Source organism: Erinaceus europaeus, chromosome 2, assembly GCF_950295315.1.
Source record: "Erinaceus europaeus chromosome 2, mEriEur2.1, whole genome shotgun sequence".
Taxonomy (NCBI): domain Eukaryota; kingdom Metazoa; phylum Chordata; class Mammalia; order Eulipotyphla; family Erinaceidae; genus Erinaceus; species Erinaceus europaeus.
In genome coordinates this window covers 133,252,616-133,273,371 of record NC_080163.1, presented here as the reverse complement: position 1 = coordinate 133,273,371, position 20,756 = coordinate 133,252,616, and the positions used below count along the sequence as shown (strand labels likewise).

The 20,756-nt window shown below is 46.5% G+C and overlaps 1 protein-coding gene across 11 annotated transcripts in view; it reads right to left on the bottom strand.

The window, feature by feature from the left end:
- Positions 1-20,168, bottom strand: part of FCSK (fucose kinase) — a 35,120-nt gene extending 14,952 nt beyond the window's left edge. For 2 of the 11 annotated variants that reach the window (XM_060185170.1, XM_060185174.1), the window contains exons 1-11: positions 20,016-20,167; positions 13,184-13,288; positions 12,701-12,852; positions 9,995-10,045; positions 4,055-4,180; positions 3,651-3,723; positions 3,228-3,325; positions 2,819-2,899; positions 2,135-2,254; positions 1,793-1,964; positions 1,239-1,351 (exon numbers count right to left, since the gene is read on the bottom strand). In XM_060185170.1, coding sequence (XP_060041153.1) covers positions 1,239-1,351; positions 1,793-1,964; positions 2,135-2,254; positions 2,819-2,899; positions 3,228-3,325; positions 3,651-3,723; positions 4,055-4,180; positions 9,995-10,045; positions 12,701-12,852; positions 13,184-13,265 — 1,068 coding nt within the window. In that variant the 5' untranslated portion in view covers positions 13,266-13,288; positions 20,016-20,167. Of the gene's footprint in view, positions 1-1,238; positions 1,352-1,792; positions 1,965-2,134; positions 2,255-2,818; positions 2,900-3,227; positions 3,326-3,650; positions 3,724-4,054; positions 4,181-9,994; positions 10,046-12,700; positions 12,853-13,183; positions 13,289-17,780; positions 17,892-19,769; positions 19,873-20,015 lie in introns of those variants that run through there. The other 9 variants (XM_060185178.1, XM_060185171.1, XM_060185172.1 and 6 more) reach the window with 9 other exon arrangements.
- Positions 20,169-20,756: the final 588 nt, after the last annotated feature.

The window sequence follows — 20,756 nt, the reverse complement described above, 5'->3', positions numbered from 1 at the left end:
CAATGGCAATAATAGTAACCACAACAAGGCTACAACAAGGGCAACAAAAAGGGGGAAAAATGGCCTCGGAAAATGGGAAAAAGGAGCAGTGGATTCATGGTGCAGGCACTGAGCCCAGCAATAACCCTGGAGGGAAAAAAAAATTTGAACTCTTAAGCACAAGGTCCAGAGTTCAAGCCCTGGCATCATAAGTATCTAAGTGATGCTCTAGTTCTATTTCTCTTTTTTTTTTAATATTTATTTATTTATTTTCCCTTTTGTTGTCCTTGTTTTGTTGTTGTAGTTATCATTGATGTTGTCTTTGTTGGATAGGACAGAAAGAAATGGAGAGAGGAGGAAAGATAGAGAGGAAGAGAGAAAGACAGACACCTGTCTGCTTCACTGCCTGTCAAGCGACTACCCTGCAGGTGGGGAGTTGGGGGCTCGAACTGGAAGCCTTATGCCGGTCCTTGTGCTTCACGCCACTTGTGCTTAACCCGCTGCACTACCTCCCGACTCCCGCTTAGTTTTGCTTCACTCTCTCTCTCCCTCTCCCTCTCTAGTAATGACTAAACTTCTTTGTTTGTTTTCTATCACTGGAACTTCACCATTCTCAGGTGATTTTTTCAGAGACAGACAGAAACAAAGAAACAGAGAGAGACGGGCTGTAGCGCAGCGGGTTAAGCGCAGGTGGCACAAAGCACAAGGACCGGCATAAGGATCCCGGTTCGAACCCCGGCTCCCCACCTGCAGGGGAGTCGCTTCACAGGCGGTGAAGCAGGTCTGCAGGTGTCTGTCTTTCTCCACCCCTCTCTGTCTTCCCCTCCTCTCTCCATTTCTCTCTGTCCTATCCAACAACGACAACAACAATAATAACTACAACAATAAAACAACAAGGGCAACAAAAGGGAATAAATAAATAAAATAAATATTTAAAAAAAAAAAAGAAACAGAGAGAGAGTGAAAGAGACTACAGCACTGGAGCTTCCTCTAATGCAGTGGAAGCCAAGCTCAGATGGGTCATGCACATGGCAAAACAACACATTATCCAAGTGAGCTATTTGGCCAACCCAAGTAAATAAGTCTTTAAAAATATGTACTGATTGGTTGATAAGAGAAAGAGGAAAAACTAAAACATGACTCTAGCACATGTGGTACCAGGGACAGAATTGGGGACTTAGGCATTCAGTCCTGTGCTCTACCACTGAGCCATCTCCCCAGAAGCATGTCTTCTATTCTTGCCTCCAGGCAGGTCTTACCTCCACCTGGGAGTGTACCACCTGGGGCTCCGGAGCCCCCAGACAAGTAAGGTTGTGCAGGAACTCAGTGGCTGAGTTGGTCATGAAGCTGTAGCTGCCATCAGGGATATATGCTGTGAAGACACAAGCACTGACATGACTCCTTTCCTGCTGTAGCAGCTCTTATGGCAGGAAAGGTCTCCTGCCAGCAGACACACCCTCATTAGACCCTGGGGGGTGGGGGAGGGTTAGGAAGTAGGCATGGTTTGGAGAGCACTGTGCACAAGGGGAAGATGAGATCCAGAGAGGCTCAGAAACCTGCCCAAAGTCAACACAGTTGAAAATGGAAAGACTAGGCTTGAAGCCCAGGAATGGTTAAAGGAAACAGGGAAGAGTGTTCCCTCAGCAAGGCACTCTGGAGTGAGAGAGGATAATATACTAGTCCTGTGCTAGGCTTTCTTGTCCAGGAGCCTAGGCACCAAGGTGAGCGGTGCAAGTAAACCTTATGGGATGGAGAGGGGAGGCCTTACTCCCATAGTCTTCCCCACTCCAGAGAGCTGGAAGCCAGTACCCACCAATAGTGAGAGGTTGATCATGAAGCTCCTTCCACAGCTCTGCCCGGGCTCCCTGCAGATACCCCTCAACACAGGTATCTCTCTGGCACATTTCAGGGGGCCGTCCTGCCAAGAAGTCTTGCCTGTTCACATTCCGAGCCATGCAGAGCAGAATGTCGAAAAATAGGGACAACTGGGGCAGAGGCAGAAAGCACAGCTAGGGAGGTTCCTAGGCCAAGCTAGGGCAGACCCAGCCCCTGAGAGGCCAAGTCAGAGAAACAAAAGGCCGGGCCCAAGGTCACACAGCAGGCCGCCAATGTCAGGGTCTCTTGCTCAGACCAGGGCCCCCCCAACCCAAGTCACCTGGACAGGCCGGGCTCCTGAGTCCAAGCCCATGTAGGTGCAGGCATCCAGGGGTGGACTCACATGGGTAGCCAGGAGGTGCTCAGCTGTCTCCACAGAGAAGAATGCAATCCCAGAGACCTGGAGCCCCCCCCCCCCAGAAGTCAGGTAGAGGGACCCTAGAGCTGGGCTCAGAAATAAGCCAGAGAGGACACACAAAGATGAGTCCAGGGAGGCTGGTTGCCCCATCAAGTAGGGTCATTTGCTTTCTGAGCCCCTCAGCAGCAGACTCAGGCTTACTTGGAGAAGTTCCCCCAAACAGGACTCTACCCCTATCCAAGCCCACCCCCCATTTTCAGACCTCTTTCCAATTCAAATTCTCCATCCATTCCATGATCCAGTCTCATATCCTTTCCACTGCTCCTATCTTTATCATTTGTTCTAGAAGGATCCCCTGAGTCAGGTTCTAACTCCCACCCAACTATTCCCAGACCTGCTCACATTCTGGGTCTGGTCTTTCTGGTTTAGGACTAGACCCTGAATTTGAAGATCTCCTCAGATTCTGACCACAGACTTCCCGGAATGCCACTTCCAGACTTTCTTCAGATTCTGCTCAGTAGGATGCTGCCCCAGGCAGGAGGCCATCCCTCTCTCCCCTTTCCCAGAAGATTCCCCAAGTTCCCAACCTGGGCCCGGCAGCCATACCAGAGGCACCCGCCCGTCAGGCTGGGTGCACTGTTGTATCTGTGCCTCCGTGCCTTGGTAATAAATGTCCAAAACGAAGCCCTAAATGGGGGATGGGTGGGGAACAGAGTCAGGAAAGGAAGCAGAAGAGGCTCTGGAAGGAGGGTCAGGCAAAAGTGCGCTCCACACTTTAAAAGTTCTGATAGGTACACTCCTGGGGACGCAGTGATGAAGATTACTACACCCACCAATAGGGGGAGGCTTTAAATAGCTTCACAGCCCTGAACTGACACGCAGGGGCTGCCATAAGCTTGGTGTGCAATATACACTTAGCAAAAGGCTAAAAACAGCATAAGAGCCATTGCTGTGGGGGGAAAAAATTCCACCTGTAGATCATATCAGAAGACCCTGGCCCTCCAGGAAGCACTACCTGGGTGTCTGTGAGAAAAACACCATGGTTCCGAGCATAAGCTGTACTCCCTGGAAGGGCAATTACTCTAGCACCCCGGAAGTCATCCCAGTTGATTCCTGTGGACAAGGCAGTCAGTAGACAGGGCTAGGGGTAGGGATGGTGACCCAAGGCAGGGGATTCAGGGCTGGGGCATCCTGATAACCCAGGGGCTTCCAATGCTAAATGGAGATCTCCCTGGAAGAACAGCTGCCCTCCCATTGTTCTAGCATGGAGGCCTGAGGGGTGTGTATCTCCATTCCACAGAGAGGGTAAATGGGACCATCTGGACCTGGGCTTCATTGTCTATACCCTACTGCAAACCTTCTGAAGAGCTCCCCCATTCTGTCCCGTATCCCCAAGCTTGTCCCACACTGGGGCCGGGGAAGGTGGTCTCAGGCTCACCTGGGTTTGGAGGAACAGAGAGCAGCATGTCAGTGCTGCAAACCCACACGCCTGGTGGGGAGCCTGGGCCCAGCTGTGGGGAATTAGAAGGCAGATGGTGGCCCAGGTTTTCCACCACCCCCACACAACCCAGTCTCAGCCTGTCCCGCAGGCTCCAGAAGCCACCTGTTTAAGGGAGCTCTACTAGGGTCCTCTCCAGAACCCTGCTGTAATGCCATCCTCCCCAATTCCCTGGGACCACATTTCCCACAATCTGGCCAACACTAACTTCTTGAAGTCCTGACTATTGCTAGGCTCTCACTCCCCAAAGTCACCCTTCATAGTACTAATACAGACTATGGCTGGTAGAGTAGGAGAGCAGAGGCTGTTTTTGGGACAAGGCCCCACAGCTGCCACTGTCTTACCCGGTGACTCATGATGTCTAGCAAGCAGTCCAGGTTACAGACCACAGCCTCCACCGGTGCCTGGGGGTTCTCCACAGGGAGGCAGGTGAAAGCTCGGCCACAGTCATCAAAGGGGAAGTCTCGGCCCTGGAGTGAAAACAAGGTTAGGAGACAGAGTCCTTGGGGAGTCAAGCCAGGACCTCATGTTTGATGGTCTGATGCTTTATCCACTGAATGACCTCCCAGGTCACCAGCTTTTTTTTCTCCCCTTCAGAGAGAAAGAGAGAGACAGAGGAAGGAAGACACCACAGGATGGGAGTGTGTTCCCTTGTCATCGCACCTCCAATGTGGTACTGGATGCTGACAGCTGGGTCAAGTGCATGACAATGCACACACTCTAACTCTACCTGGTCTGCCATCTATCGGGCTCCACGCCTGACAGCTTTTAAAAAGTGTTCTCTGAGGCCAGGTGATGAGATCGCTGGTTAAACACACATACTACCATGCATAAGGACTGGGGTTCTAGCCCCTGCTCACCACTTGCAGGGAGGAAGCTTCAGAAGCAGTGAAACAAGTACTGCAAATGTCTTTCTTTCTCTGTTTCTCTCTCTTCTCAATTTCTCTCTGTCCTATCAAATAAAGGGGAAAAAAATGTGTTTTCTCTGATACTTTTCTCCCTCCCAAATAATTTTTATTGGGGGAGAAACAACAGTTTACTATCTGTCCTAGCCAATAAAATGGAAAAAATGGCCGCCAGGAGCAGTGAATTCAGAATGCTGGCACCGAGCCCCAGCAATAACCCTGGAGGTAAAAAAAAAAAGAAGAAAAAAAAAAAAACCAAAACAGCAGTTTATAGGATTATTGTGGACATGTCAATACAATTTCTTTTTTCATTATTTATTTACAGACAGAGACAGAGAGGCAGAGAGAATGACAGAAACCACAGCACTGAAGCCTCCTTTAATGTGGAGGAGGTCAAGCTTGAGCCTGGGTCATACACATGGCAAAGCAGCACACTATTCAAGTGAGTTATATCACGGCACTATTTTTACATTTTCATAAGTACTTTCTCTTAATTTTTAAAATTAACATGATTATGGTAAAGAGAGAAAAGGAAAGAAAGAAAATGCAGATATATAGAATCAAAAAGAAGTCTGAGAAATAGCTCAGTGGCAGCACAAATGCCTTACCATATGAGAGGCCTTAGGTTTTAGATCTGGCACCATATGAGAATACTATTAGTGGCACCATGGAGGATGAGGCTGTTTTTTTTCCTCCAGGTTATTGCTGGGGGCTTAGTGCCTGCACTACAAATCCACTGCTCCTGGAGGCCATTTTTTTCCATTTTTGTTGCCCTTGTTGTCATTATCATTGTTATTGCTGTTGTTGGATAGAACAGAGAGAAATTGAGAGAGGAGAGGAAGACAGAGGGGGAGAGAAAGACAGACACCTGCAGACCTGCTTCACCACCTGTGAAGCGAAACACCTGCAGGTGGGGAGCTGGGGACTCGAACCGGGATCCTTCTACTGGCCCTTGCACTTTGTACCACATGCACTTAACCTGCTGCGCTACCGCCTGACCCCCTGGATGATGCTGTTCTATATCTCTTCTTTCTCTATCTTTATCTCTCCTCTCTTTCTCTAAAATAAACAATGGGGGAAAATGGCTGGGGAGGGAATATTGTGTATGTGTGAAGGTCAAGAACCATATTATTAGATTAAAAACATAAATAAAATATAGCCCTTCTGGGATAGCCATTCCATCATTTTTAGATATATCCTTTCAGATTTATTCATACTATCTTTTTTTTTTTGCTTCCAGGGTTATCGCTGGGACTTGGTGCCTACACTAAGAAACCACTGTTCCTAGGACACCAAAGTAAAAATCCTGTGGTGAGGGGGTGGTGGACATTTGGCTTCACGGGCTGGCGGCAGGGCGGGGGTGGGTGGGTGGGATGGGACACAGTCTTTTGGTGGTGGGAATGGTGTTTATGTACACTCCTATTAAATTGTAGTCATATAAATCACTATTTAATTAACATGAGAGGGGAAAAATTGATTGTATATCTAGAACTTTTTAAAGCACAGACTGAGTCTTTTTAACACATAGGCTGAGTCTTTGATATGTTGACTGTCTCAAAAGCCTAGACCAGGTAGAACAGAAGCAACCGGTGGCACAGCTATATACAAGATGCTGGGTATTATACAGCAAATCCTAACAAAGGGACTTTTCAAAGTTAACCCAATCACCAGATAATGTGATGATAACAATAACTATCCATTGTCTTCTTGAACCCTAAGCAGGAACGTCACATTTCCACTATAGAGCCTATATTTCCCCCAGTCCTGGAACCTTAGGGCGGGGCCCAATTTCCTGCATGCTTCTCTCAATCCAAATCAAATAATATTGCATCCGCAGCTTGCAACCCAATCAACACTAGTGCCACCCCAGCATGCTTCACTTCAGACTGTGTCCAGAGACTTCAGGTGTGGAATGACAACCCTTCAGCTTCATCACTCAGGTGAGACCTTTCCTTTCATAGTATTCTCTAATCCCATTCCAGGTGGTTCACTTCCTAACAAAGTCCCAAAACCTAGATATAGACCAGGTCTCCTGAAATAGAGCATATGTTCACACGTATCCATAAACTAGGGCAAAATATATACCTGAAAGCAGAAGTGCACAAGTCTGCAGTGAGTACCACCCAACACTTCATCTGCACTATTCCAGCCTTTAGGTTCATAATTGTTCAACAATTTGTTAGGCTTTGTATGTTAACTCTCTTTTCAGCCACCAGGTTCCAGAGGCCAGCATGATGCTGACCAGACTTCCTTGGACAGACAACCCCACCAATGTGTCCTGGAGCTCCGCTTCCCCAGAGACCCACCTTACTAGGGAAAGAGAGAGGCAGACTGGGAGTATGGACCAACCAGTCAGCGCCCATGTTTAGCGGGGAAGCAATTATAGAAGCCAGACCTTCCACCTTCTGCAACCCACAATGACTTTGGGTCCATGCTCCCAGAGGGATAAAGAATGGGAAAGCTATCAGGAGAGGAGATGGGATATAGAGATCTGGTGGTGGGAATTGTGTGGAGTTGTACCCCTCCTAGCCTATGGTTTTGTTAATGTCTCCCCTTTTAAATAAATAAATAAATAAGAAAGAAACCACTGTTCCTGGAGGCCATATTTTTTCCACTGTTGTTGCTGTTATTGTTGTTGTTGCTGCTGTTGGATAAGACAGAGAGAAATGGAGAGAGGAGGGGAAGACAGAGAGGGAGAGAGAAAGACAGACAATTGCAGACCTGCTTTACCACTTCTGAATCGACCCCGCCGCAGGTGGGAAGCCAGGGGCTCGAACTGGGACTATCTTTCTTTTCTTTTTAAAATTTTATTTACTTATTATTGGATAGAAACAGAAGTAAGTTGAGAGTAGAGAGGGAGACAGAGAGGGAGAGAGAGAAGTGCAGCCTTGCTTCACCACTCATGAAGCTTTCCCCCTGCAGGTGGGGCCCAGGGGCTTGAACCCGAGTTGTTTAGCACCATAATGTGTGTGCTTAACCAGGTGCACCACTGCCTGGCCCCTTATCTTTCTTTTCTCTCTCTCTCTTTCTTTCCTTTAAAAAAAATTTTTTTTTATTTATTATCTTTATTTATAGGATAGAGACAGCCAGAAATCAAAAGGGAAGGGGTTAATAGAGAGGGAGAGAGACAGAGAGACACCTGCAGCCCTGCTTCACCACTTGTAAAGCTTTCCCCCTGCAGGTGGGGACCAGGGGCTCGAGTCCAGGTCCTTGTGCATTGTAATACATGCGCTCAACCAGGTGCGCCACCACCCGGCCCCCCCTTCTTCTTCTTCTTTTTTTTTTTTTTAACAAAAATGTGATTTTGAGAGGCCTGAACCACAGTTCAACAGGTAAAACTCACACCTTACCATGCATGAGGGCCTGGATTTTAATCCCTGACACCATTTGGAAGCACCATGGGCAGCACCAAGGGAAATCCATGGATGCTGGAGCAGTACTTTGGTGCCTTTCCCTTATTCCATTCCCACAAACTACTGAATAAAAATTGAACCAAGGGGGAGTCGGGCTGTAGCGCAGCAGGTTAAGCGCAGGTGGCGCAAAGCACAAGGACCGGCATAAGGATCCCGGTTCGAACCCAGGCTCCCCACCTGCAGGGGAGTCGCTTCACAGGCGGTGAAGCAGATCTGCAGGTGTCTATCTTTCTCTCCTCCTCTCTATCTTCCCCTCCTCTCTCCATTTCTCTCTGTCCTATCCAACAACAATGACATCAATAACAACAACAATAATAACTACAACAATAAAACAACAAGGGCAACAAAAGGTAATAAATAAATAAAATAAATATAAAAAAATTGAACCAAATAAGCATCTCAGTGATATCTTTTTTTTTTATTTAAGAAAGGAGACATTAACAAAACCATAGAATAAGAGGGGTACAATTCCGCACAATTCCCATAACCCGATCTCTATATCCCATCCCCTCCCCTGAGAGCCTTCCCATTCTCTATCTCTCTGGGAGTATGGATCCAGGGTCGTTGTGGGTTGCTCAGTGATATCTTATGTATAAGGACCTGAGTTCATTCCCTAGCACTGTATAAAAAAAAAAAAAAAAAAAGAATCTGAAAAGATAGAGAAAACAAAGCTTTACACACACAATACAAGTAAAAGTGAGGAAATAAGGCTGGGGATTTTTTTTTTTTTAAGATTTTATTTATTTACAAGAAAGATAGGAGGAGAGAGAAGGAACCAGACATTACTCTGTCACATGACAATGTCATGTCTGGTAAAAACTTACAAACTTTCTCTCTGTATTATTTTTCACATGTGACCGCCACAGGTTTTGTTTGTTTGTTTGTTTGGGGTGTGTGTATGTGTGTGTTTCCTGTCAGGACTTTTTCCAGATAGAGGATACGATAGATTAGTGAAAGAGATACCACTCCACTGTCCCATGAAGCTTCTTCCCCTCATTTTTTAAAATTTATTTTTAATGGGGGGAGTGGGAGGGAGGGAGGCACTAGAGCACTGCTCAGTTCTGGGATTGAATCTAAGAGCCTCAGGCATGAGAGTCTTTTGCATAACCATTATGCTGTCTTCCCAGTCTTGCTTCTTCCCCTTTGCATGGTGCATCTAGGTAGTGGCCAGAGGCTCAGTAAAGTACACTCTCCACCAATTGAACTATCTCCCAACCCCCTCAACAAATACCTTAATCAAAATTCCTATTAAAAAATTAGCTTATTCCACACAAACTTGTGTGGCTGGCTGGCTTTTCGCTTACAACAAAGAAAACAAGCTCACTGCTTATAATGAGTCAGAGACAAAAACCCCTCCTTTAAACACATATATGGGTCATCTGAACAGATCCAGAAAAAGTAGGGACTTTTATACTCTCTGATTTTAAAGAAGAGTAAACTGAGGTCTATGAAATGGCAAGTACCTTATCCACTGCCTGGCCCCTAAATAAAACTATTTTAAAAATAAATAGGGAGTCGGGCGGTAGCACAGCGGATTAAGCACATGTGGCATAAAGCGCAAGGACTGGCATAAGGATCCCGGTTCGAGCCCCTGGCTCCCCACCTGCAGGGAAGTCGATTCACAAGCAGTGAAGTAGGTCTGCAGGTGTCTATCTTTCTCGCCCCCTCTCTGTCTTCCCCCCCCCTCCATTTCTCTCTGTCCTAACAACGACGACATCAATAACAACAACAACAATAACTACTACAACAATAAAACAAGGGCAACAAAAGGGAAACTAAATTTAAAAAAGAATTAAAATAATAATAAAAATAAACATCTATCTGGTTCTCTGTTTTTGAACATTTGTATCAATTCTGATTCAATTCTTCTGGATCTGCACAATGAATTCCTTGCACACATACAACAGTAGAGTACTGCTAATGCCCAACGAAGCCTGATAAACAAAAGTCCCAACCTTCTACTCACCATGTGCAGGATGAGGATCCAGGCTGAATGCAGGACATCAGACGTGACCACCTGTCAAGAGTGAGAGCGGTGCTGGCAGAGTAGCTCACTTGGATAATGTGCTTCTTTGTCATGTGTGTGACCCAGGTTCAAGTCTAGCCCCCACCACACTGAAGGAAGCTTTGGTGCTATGGTGTCTTCCACCCACCCCAGCCCCTTGCCAACCTATTTTAAACAAACAAAAGATTGGTAGAGCTTTATTGATAGAGGCCTAAGCAGATGCACCCAAGTACAACACCCTCTTGTGTAGGGAAGGATCCAAAACAAATCAACTCACTCAAGTATTAAAGGAACAAAAAGGTCATGGAGCCATAGAGGTAACTACCTAAATAGAAAGAGTGCATGTCTCACATGTGAGGGCCTGGTTTCAACCCCCAGCGCCAAAAAAAAAAAAAAAAAAAGTGAAGGCCTGTGGCCACAAGAAGGCAAAAGGTGGCCAGGGTCACCTCTTGAATAAGGGAAACTAGCAGTCCTCCATCTAAGCCCCTTGCCTGACCCTATTTTTAGGGAAGGCAGTAGGCAAATATGAGAGCTGGTGAGCTGGCTGCAAGTAATCTCCACAGAAACTACACTGTGGTCTCTTTGCCAATGCCATTTCTCTCTCTCTCTCTCTCTCTCTCTCTCTCTCTCTTTAAAGATTTTATTTATTTATTCATGAGAAAGATAAGAGGAGAGAGAGAGAGAAAGAACCAGACATCACTCTGATACATGTGCTGCCGGGGATTGAACTCAGGACCTCATGCTTGAAAATCCGATGCTTTATCCACTGCGTCACCTCCCGAACCACTCAATGCCATTTCTGTCATCATAGCATGTACAGGCAAGATGACCAAGTGACACAGCTATATGTGTGAGTAAGCAAGGAGCTGGAGGTGGGACAAGTGCCCAGTGGGGACACTAACTCCTTCCTGCCCCAAGGGGGTGGGCCCCATTTCAGTTCTTACAAATAGTCGTCAAGTGGGAATGATAGCAAGAGTAGCTGGGAGATATCTCACCTGGTAGAATATATTCCCTACCGTGTCTGAGGCCCTGGGTTTCAGCCCTGGCACAATGTAAGAGCATCACTGATGGTGGATTGGTGCTTTGGTGTCTCTTCCTCTCTTCCTAGCACACACGTTTTCTCTCTCCCTTCTCCCTCCCTCTCAGGGAGTTTTTTTCTTAATGCTTGAGAGTCTAATGCTTTATTCACTGTGCTACCTGCCAGGCTGTAAGATTACAGAATTTTTAAGAATTGAACCAGGGATGCCACGTGGTGGTGTATGTGTTACCAATGCACAAGGACTCAGATTTAAGCCCCTGGTCCCCACCTGTATGAGGAAAAGCTTCATGAATAATGAAGCAGTGCTACAGGTATCTCTCTGTCTCTCCCTCTCTATTCCTCTATTCCCCTCCCTCTCAATTTCACTCTGTCCTATCAGATAAATAAAATTAAATCACTGTGTTCTTAAAAGAGAAAGAATTGGACACAAGCAGCAAAGCAGATCTGCAAGTGTCTATCTTTCTCTCTCTCTCTCTCTACCTCCCCCTCCCCTGTCCTCTCAATTTCTCTCTGTCCTGTCCAATAAAATGGAAAAAATGGCTGCCAGGAGCAGTGGATTTATAGTGCCAGTACCAAGCCCCAGTGATAACCCTAGAAGCAAAAATAAAATAAAATAAAATAAAATAAAATAAAATAAAATAAAATAAAATAGAAAGAGAGAATTGGACCAAGGAGACCACTCAGTGGTATCCCACATGTATGGTACCTTCAGTTCATACCCCTAAAAAAAATGAGGGGCTAGGCAGTAGCATGGTCGATAAAGCACTGAAATCCCAAGTATAGTATCCTGTGTTCAGCTGCAATGTGCCAGAGTAGTGCTCTGGTTCTCTTTCTTCTCTCTCATTAATTAATCAATTAATTAATCTAAGCGAGAAGAGTAGCAAGACTATCAAAATTGCCAAGAATTTTTCAGAAAGCCTAACCCTGAGGTATTGCCTTTGATTTTCTACTTTTTAAAAAATAATTATTCCCTTTTGTTGCCCTTGTTGTTTTTTTATTGTTGTAGTTATTATTGTTGTTGTTATTGATGTTGTCGTTGTTGGATAGGACAGAGAGAAATGGAGAGAAGAGGGGAAGACAGAGAGGGAAAAAGAAAGAGAGACACCTGCAGACCTGCTTCACTGCTTGTGAAGTGACTCCCCTGCAGTGAGGAGCCAAGGGCTCCTTATGATCCTTATGCCGGTCCTTGTGCTTTGCACCACATGCACTTAACCCGCTGCGCTACCACCCGACTCCCCTCTTCCTTTTCTTTCTTTGTTTTTTGACAGTACAGATAGAATGTGATAGAGGAAAAGAAGAAGAGAGACACAGTAGCACTGCTTCACCACCCATGAAGCTTCCCCCTGCAGATGAGGACCAGGGTCTTAAACTGGGCTTCTTGAGTAAGGTAACAAGTGTGTTCAAGCAGGTACATCACCACCTACCCCATCTTCATCTTCCTAAAGACTCCACAAATGCCAGTCCAGTCTTCTGCCCTCACTGGGATGGGAGTAAGATACAGAAACTGAAGTAAAATGCTGAACTGGTTGGGAGATGGACACAGGAGAGCTGGGGCCTTAACAATGAGGTTGCAAGCCTCATCCCTGCTGTAGGAAGGACATACCGAGTGACCCTGCACAGGCACTCACCGTGAAGCCTGCCCGGGCGCTCAGGTGCTCCGCAGCCACAAGCAGGGCGTTGAGGGTGGCTCCTCCGCTGCCCACTTGTGTCTCGGGGTCCTCCACAGCCAATATCAGCGTCCCAGCAGAGATCTGCTCCCGCTTTTGTCGCACTTCCAGCTCTGTGGTCAAAACACAAGCTGGGACTATCTCTCAACCTCCCCATCTGTGCCCCAAAGTATACAAAGTAGACCTGGGAGTCATGATTCTGTTTGGCTTTAGCAGCTTTTCACATGGAGACCCTTACCTACTGCTGTGAGGGCAGGACAGCCCCTCCCCTTTCACTGATGAGAGTCTCAACATAGCCACAGGATGTGTCTGAGGGCACATGGCCAGAAAGAAGCAGAATCTGGGTTTGAACCCAGGTCTGCCTGACTCTTGAGGCTGCACAAGGTAGCAGGGGAAGAGGTGGAGGTTCTAGACTTGGGGCAGATGAAGAGAAAGTATACATGCCTCTCTGGAAGACTTGGACGCTGTCCTTGTACTGGCATGTCAAGATGATGACTGTCCAATCAACCCCCTGGGGTTTCTCCATTCTGACCCAAGTTGAGGGGCTTCCTAAGGAAGAGAGATGTAAATGTAAGAACTTTTAAAATCATCACTCTCACAGGCTAGGAAGTGGTGCAATAGATAAAGCATTGGATTATCAAGCATGAGGTTCCAAGTTTGACCCCCAGCATTACATGTGTTAGAGTGATGCTCTGGTTTTTTCTCATAAATAAATTCTCTGGGGCCAGACGGTGGCGCACCTAGTTAAGCACACATCTTACAATGTGCAAGGACCTAGTTTGAGTCCCTGGTCCTTACCTGCAGGCGGAAAACTTTTTCTTTTTTCCTTTTTTTTTTTTTTTTAAGAGAATACCAGAGCACTGCTCAACTCTAGCTTATGGTGGTGTGGGGGAATTAAACCTGCGACTTTAGAGCCTCAGGCTTGAGAGTCTCTTTGCATACCATTATGCTATCTACCTCCACCCCAGGCAGAAAACTTTTCAAGTGGTGAAGCAATAATGCAAGTATCTCTCTATTTCTCTATAACCCCCTTCCTTCTCGATTTCTGGCTGTCTCTATCCAATAAAGATAATTTCAAAAACATCTTCTAAAATTTGTCACCCCTGAAAATTGACTTCCTTTGGTGTACCTGTCTATGAATTAAACACATATGTGGATTTTGGTGGCCACCACCACTATCTGTACTGAAAACAATTCCCTCATGTTATTCATTTACTTGATTATTTATTATATATGGTACTGGAGAATGAACCAAGGGCCTAGCAAATGTGTAATACCACTAAAAGCTACCTCATTCCATATTTTTTAATTTTTTATATTTGTTTATTTATTTTCCCTTTAGTTGCCCTTGTTGTTTTTTATTATTGTAGTTATTATTGTTGTTGCTATTGATGTCGTCGTTGTTAGATAGGACAGAGAGAAATGGAGAGAGGAGGGGAAGACAGAGAGGGGGAGAGAAAAATAGACACCTGCAGACCTGTTTCACCGCCTGTGAAGCAACTCCTCTGCAGGTGGGGAGCCAGGGCCTTGAACCGGGATCCTTAAGCTAGTCCTTGCACTTTGCGCCACATGCACTTAACCTGCTGCACTACTGCCAGACTCCCCTCATTCCATATTTTTATCCTATATCAAGAGAGAGATAAAGAGAGAGAGAGAGAGATGGAGAGAGTCTAAAGCATGGTAAAACATGCACCAAGTTATTTTCTAACCACCTCATGTTATGCTTGTGAGAGAGGAAAAGACACTAGAATACCACTCTGAAATTTACTATGGGCCTGGGTAGAGGTAGGCCTGGTTGAGCACTCAGATTGCATTTTACAAGGACCCTGGTTCAAGCCCCTGTAGGGGAAAGTGGTAAAGCAGTGTTGCAGGTCTCTCTCTCTCTCCATCCAAAATAAATAAAATACTAAAAATATTTACTATATTATACATAAAATAGAGTACCACATGGGGGGAGGAAGAGATGTCAGAGTACCACTCTGGCACATGTGATGCCAGATATCAAGCTGGATACCTCAGGCATGACAATCCAATGCTCTACCAGTTAAATGTTTTCTCAGGCACAATGATTTTTTTTTTCCAGAGCACTGCTCAGCTCTGGTTTTTGGTGGTGCTGGGGACTGAAAGGGGAGCTCAGTTTTATGCCTAAAAGTCACTTGTATAACCATTATGCTATCTCCCCAGCCCCACAATGATATTCTATTATTTGTCTTTTTTTCTTTTTTCACCTCCAGGGTTATCACTGGGCCTCGATGCCTGCTCTACGAATCCACTGCTGGGGTGGCCATCTTTTTTTCAATTGCTTTTGCTATTATTGCTATTATTGTTGTTGCTGCTGATGGTGGTTGTTGGATAGGACAGACAGAAACTGAGAGAGGAGAACCAGGCGGTGGCACAGCAGGTTAAGCGCACATGGCAGAAAGTGCAAGGACTGGCAGAAGGATCCTGGTTTGAGCCCCTGGCTCCCCACCTGCAGGGAAGTCACTTCACAGGCGGTGAAGCAGGTCTGCAGGTGTTGTCAATCTTTCTCTCCCCCTCACTGTCTTCTCCTCCTCTCTCCATTTCTCTCTGTCCTATCCAATAACAACAACAACAATAACAATGATGATAAACAACTAGGGCAACAAAAGGGAAAAAATAAATAAACTTTATTTATTTAAAAAAAGAAAAAGAAACAGAGAGGAGGGGAAGAGAAAGACAGACACCTGCAGACCTGCTTCACCACCTGCAAAGCAGCCCCCCTGCAGGTGAGGAGCCAGGGACTTGAACTGGGATTCTTGCACCAACCTTGCACTTCATACGATGTGCACTTAACTAGGTGCTCTACCACCTGGCCTCCTTTCTTGTTGCTATGTGGTATCAAGAATCAAGCTCAGAGCTTCACACATGCAAGGCATGCCCACACCCACTGAGCTACCCCTCCAGCCCCTCACAGTGAAAGATTATAGCACTGAAACTTCCTTTAATGTAGTGGGAACCAGGCTCAAACCTGGGTCTCAACAATGGCAAAACAACATACTACCTAAATTAATTACTTCACCAGTCCTGTTTTCTTTCTTCTTTTTCCCATCACACTGTTCTCCATCCTTCACCCCAACAATGACTGACTTATTTTTGAGAGTTGGAATGTAATCTTTGGGACTGACTTCTTTCACTCTACATAGTGCCTCTGAGAGTCACCCAAGTTGGCTGTATGCTTCAGTAATTCTTTCTCTTCTTTGCCAAGAGGTCTGCCATTGCAGGGATGTCCCCATGTGTTCCTCTGATCACTGAGGGATTTCTGTGTTATCTCCAGGATTTGGCAATTGCACAGAGCAGTTATAAACATTTCTGCCTGGCTTTTGTATAGACATAAAACTTCCTTTCCCCAAAAAAGGAATTGCCGGACAATGCAATAAAGGGTATCTTTTTGACGTGACTTGGATAATATGCCTACTTTGTCATGTGTGTGAAACTCAGCTTCAAATCAATCTCAACTATACTGGGTGAAGCTTTAGTGTTGTGGTGTCTTTCCCTCTCTCCCCTTTCTCTGTCTCTCTCTGAAAACGTCAGCCTGAAAAAGTAAAGCCCCAAAGACAACAATAAAGTGGCAAAAATAAATAACAAACATGGGAGCTGGGTGGTAGCACAGCAAGTTAAGTGCACATGGCGCAAAACACAAGCACTGGCATAAGGATCCTGGTTCAAGTCCCCAGCTCCCTACCACCAGAGGAGTCACTTCACAAGCAGTGAAGCAGGTCTGCAGGTGTCTTTCTTTTTCTTGCCCTCTCTGTTTCTCCTCCTCTCTCAATCTGTGCCCCACCGATAACCCTGAGGGGGAAAAAAAAGATGCAAAAGTAAATAGTAAAAGTATATCTTTAACTACCTCAGTCTTATGGCATGTGATTTTTTTTTTGCCTCCAGGGTTATTACTGGGGCTTGGTACAAGCACCACAAATCCACCACTCTTGATGGCCATGCCAAGTTTTCCTTTTTTTTTTCTTTTTGGATAGAACAGAGAAAAATTGAGAGAGAAGGAGGAGACAAAGTAGAGAGAAAGATAGACACCTGCAGACCTGCTTCACCACTTGTGAAGTGTCCCCTCTGTAGGTGGGAAGCCAGGGGCTCAAACCCAGACCCTTGCACAGGTCCTTTTGCTTAGTACTATATGTGCTTAACTGGGTGTACCACCACCTGGCCTCCGGGTATGTGATTTTTGCAGGAGAGCCAGAAGCAGCCCTTTCTGGATTAGCAGTCCCTCATCATCCAGTCATGGGGATGATGAGAGGTACTAAACTCTAGGCTCCTAAGGCTGAGAGCTATTTCCTGGAGAAAAGATTACTGTGAGAAGGGCATACCAGCTTGTTTAAGGGGATTGGGGCAGAGAAAAAACCTCTCCCAGAGCTTTGATGCACCCATAAACCATTTTTTTTCAAGAGCTAGATGACCATCGGAGATCAAAACTCTGACACCACCCCTCCTATACTCTAGCACCACTCTCCTGCCAGACAGGAACCCTATCTGACTCCATACCCCCCAGCATCCCCAAGACCATCTATAGAGAAATCTCCAGGGGTGCCCTAGCATCTACCTCTGATAGGGCTATGGTTCTACTCTCCTAAGCACCCTACCCCCACCTCTTCCCTCTAGCTTCCAAAGTTCTTCAGGGGAGGAAGAGTCAGGAATAAGTTGCATGCTGTCCCAGAGGCACATGATGAAGTCAGCCCCCCAGCTCTCACCCCCCAACCACCTTACCACCCGAATTGGGAAGAAACTTGAACCTCAGCAAGAGTTTCTTCTCATGTCAGACTGTTCTGCCACCAAGTCCATGATTAAGGCTGACAGACACTGCCACTTAGCAACACCCCCCCCCACCCCAAACTTTCAAGGAGAGCCTCTACCACTGATAGAAATTACTCTGATCCCTGCTCAGCCCAGGAGGGAAGTCCAGCGACAAAATCTGAGCTAGACCTCTTGGTCAAAACCTGAGGGCAAAGGCATTCCCCAGGATGCCCAGATAACCTTCTCAGTAAAGGGATTCCCAGCTTGGCCACCAACTCACTGTGTGATCCTCAGATCCCAAGCCTGCCAGGCCTCCTGCAGCAGGGAATGTAACTGACAGGTGCTCCCAGGTGGGTCACATGAGGCCACACTGGCTGCTCCCCACCAGTGACTAAGCCTAGCACTGAAAAAGAAACAGGTCCACTCCAGCAAGATGAGGATGCTCTGACAAGCAACCCTGGTTCCACAACCGCACCCACCCAACACAAACTGTCTTTGAGCTAAACTGAAGGCCATGGAGGCAGCTCAATGGATAGGGCATGGGACTTGCATATATGTGCCCCAGGGTTAAATTCCTGGCACAGCCTATGCTAGAAGGTGTGGTGGTCTATTTCTCTCTCTCTCTCTCTCTCTCTCTCTCTCTCTCTCTCTGTCATCTCTGAGGCTTCACTGTTCTGGGATGACATTTTCAGATTGAAAAAGAGAGAGAGAGGAGTCAGGCAGTGGTGCACCTGGTTAAGCTCACACATTACAGTGTGCAAGGACCCAGGTTTAAGCCCCTGGTCCCTAGCTGCAGGGGGAAAGCTTCACAAGTGGTGAAGCAAAGCTGCAGGTGTCTCTGTCTCTCTCCCTCTCTAACTCCCCTTCCCCTCTTAATTTCTGTCTCTATCCAGAAAAAAGTAAATAAAATATTTTAAAAGAAAATATTAAAAAGAGAGACAGAGGAAAAGACACCACAGCACTGGAGCTTTCTCCATTGCATTAGGGGCTGCACTGGGCCATACCCATGGAAAATCAGATACACCATGCAAGTGAACTATTTTGCTGGCCCTATTTTTTTTTTAATTTTTTTTTATATTCGTTTTATTTATCTTTTCCCTTTTGTTGCCCTTGTTGTTTTATTGTTGTAGTTATTATTGTTGTTGTTGTTGTTGGATAGGACAGAGAGAAATGGAGAGAGGGAGGGGAAGACAGAGAGGAGGAGAGAAAGATAGACACCTGCAGACCTGCTTCACCGCCTGTGAAGCGACTCCCCTGCAGGTGGGGAGCCGGGTTCGAACCGGGATCCTTATGCCGGTCTTTGTGCTTTGCGCCACCTGCGCTTAGCCCGTTGTACTACAGCCCGACTCCCTTTTTTTTTTTTTTTTTTTTTTAAATCAGAGCACTGCTCAGCTCTGGCTCATGGTGGTGTGGGGTATTGAATCTGGGGTTTCAGAGCCTCAGGCATTAGTCTCTTTGCATAACCATTATGTCATCTACTCCTGCCCCCCCAAAAAAAAACTTTTTTTTTCCAATAAGGAATTGCACTGCATGGTCAGGTAGTGGCACACCTTGTTGAGCACACATTACCATGTGCAAGGACCCAGGTTCAAGGGTCTAGTCCCCACCTGTAGAGGAGAAGCTTCATGAGCATTGGAGCAGTGCTGCAGGTATAAGTAGATAAATACTATAAATATAGTATTGCACTGTAGTCTGAGACCCTCTCTCACTTCCTTCCTTCCAATGCTCCTTCACTGGGAGCAGACCTGAAGGAAGAACGAAAGAAGTAAAATTAAGTTCTGAAATAATCTCTGGGCTACTGGAGAAGAAAAACACCCAAGGTCTGGGAAAATCAAACAAAGCTGAGTCGCACACCATGCCGGGTCAGTCAAAGGGTATTCTAAGAACACACAAGGTGAAATGATATGGGTAGCTAACGCTTAGACAATGTTTTTGTTTGTTTGTTTGTTTTAGGCACTGCAAAGGATCTGCAGCATAAGCCTGCCCTACTCACTGAACAGCCAAATCTTACCTCTGTTGGAGGTAAGGAAAACTGACTTCGGGAGGTGACACTACCAGCTGGTCGGGGTACCTGTTCCGGGCGCACCCTGCTCCAGAGGGCACGCGCCCAGCAGACACCAGACAGCTCGCCCCAGTCTCTGCTCTAAGAGCACACCTGACCTAGCACAGAAATCTCGGAAAATAATACAGACACTAATGGGATTCATATCCCGCTCTCTCTTAATGGAACTTCCACCTACTCGGGCCACGTAGAAACTTTATGTTACACCTTGTCCAAACTGGGATCCTGTAGGGATCGGTATCGCCGCCGGTCCCGAACGTCCACAGGTCCCGCAGGCAGCACCCCCCAGGTCCTGGACTTCCCCTTAGAAAGACCCAACACTGTTCCCACAGACACTCCCCATTAGGATCCGGGAGGTCATTGGCCCAGCTGGGTCCAGTCTGTCCCAGAAAGTGAGCGGGAAAGAGAAGGGGGACACACCAGGTGTGTGTTGCCAGGAAAGCTTAGACTCACCTGCCTCCACGGCCCCCAGTAGAGCTGGCTTTTTAAGGCCGCCGGGAATGGTGCGCGTTCCACCGCGGAGCACCCTGGGAAATGTAGTCTCACCGGTCCATACGTCCTGGCCTAGCCCAGGCCAAACAACAGGTCGGCGCCAGAATTGGACAGGTGTCTGAGGGCCCCGGACAGCGCTTCTTTAAGGGACTGTGTGTGTATCTTCATATCCAGAAGGGAGGTGAGGGGAGAAGGCGACTCTGAATGTCCCACAAAACTACAACTCCCAGCGGAACCAATGCGTCTTAAAGATACAGGCTTGGTTTCTGGAACACTGGGTTTTGGTTTTGCTGGTTGACTTGTTTAACCACCTGATCTGGCCCTGGAACTGTTTTCCTCCAGAGAAAGCTATGAGGATAGAGGAGAGAGAAAAGTTGAGTCACAGACGTTGCCACTGTACAAGCAACTAGGTTGTTTGTTTCACATGGATTCTTTGGAAGAAACTTTACAACTCAGTAGTAGGAAAAGGATCTGTGGGGCTTTTGGAAAATATTTGTGGTAAAAAAAAAAAAAAGCTTTGGAAAAGCATTGTTTGTAGGAACTGAAAGGTGAAAACACACACTCTCTCCAGGGTACTGGAAAAATAAACTAGGAATTTCCAATGCAAGGGAATACTATGCAGCAGTTAGAAATAATAGGGCAGGGGAGTCAGGCTGCAGACTGCATAAGGAACCTGGTTCAAGCCCCCGGCTCCCCACCTGC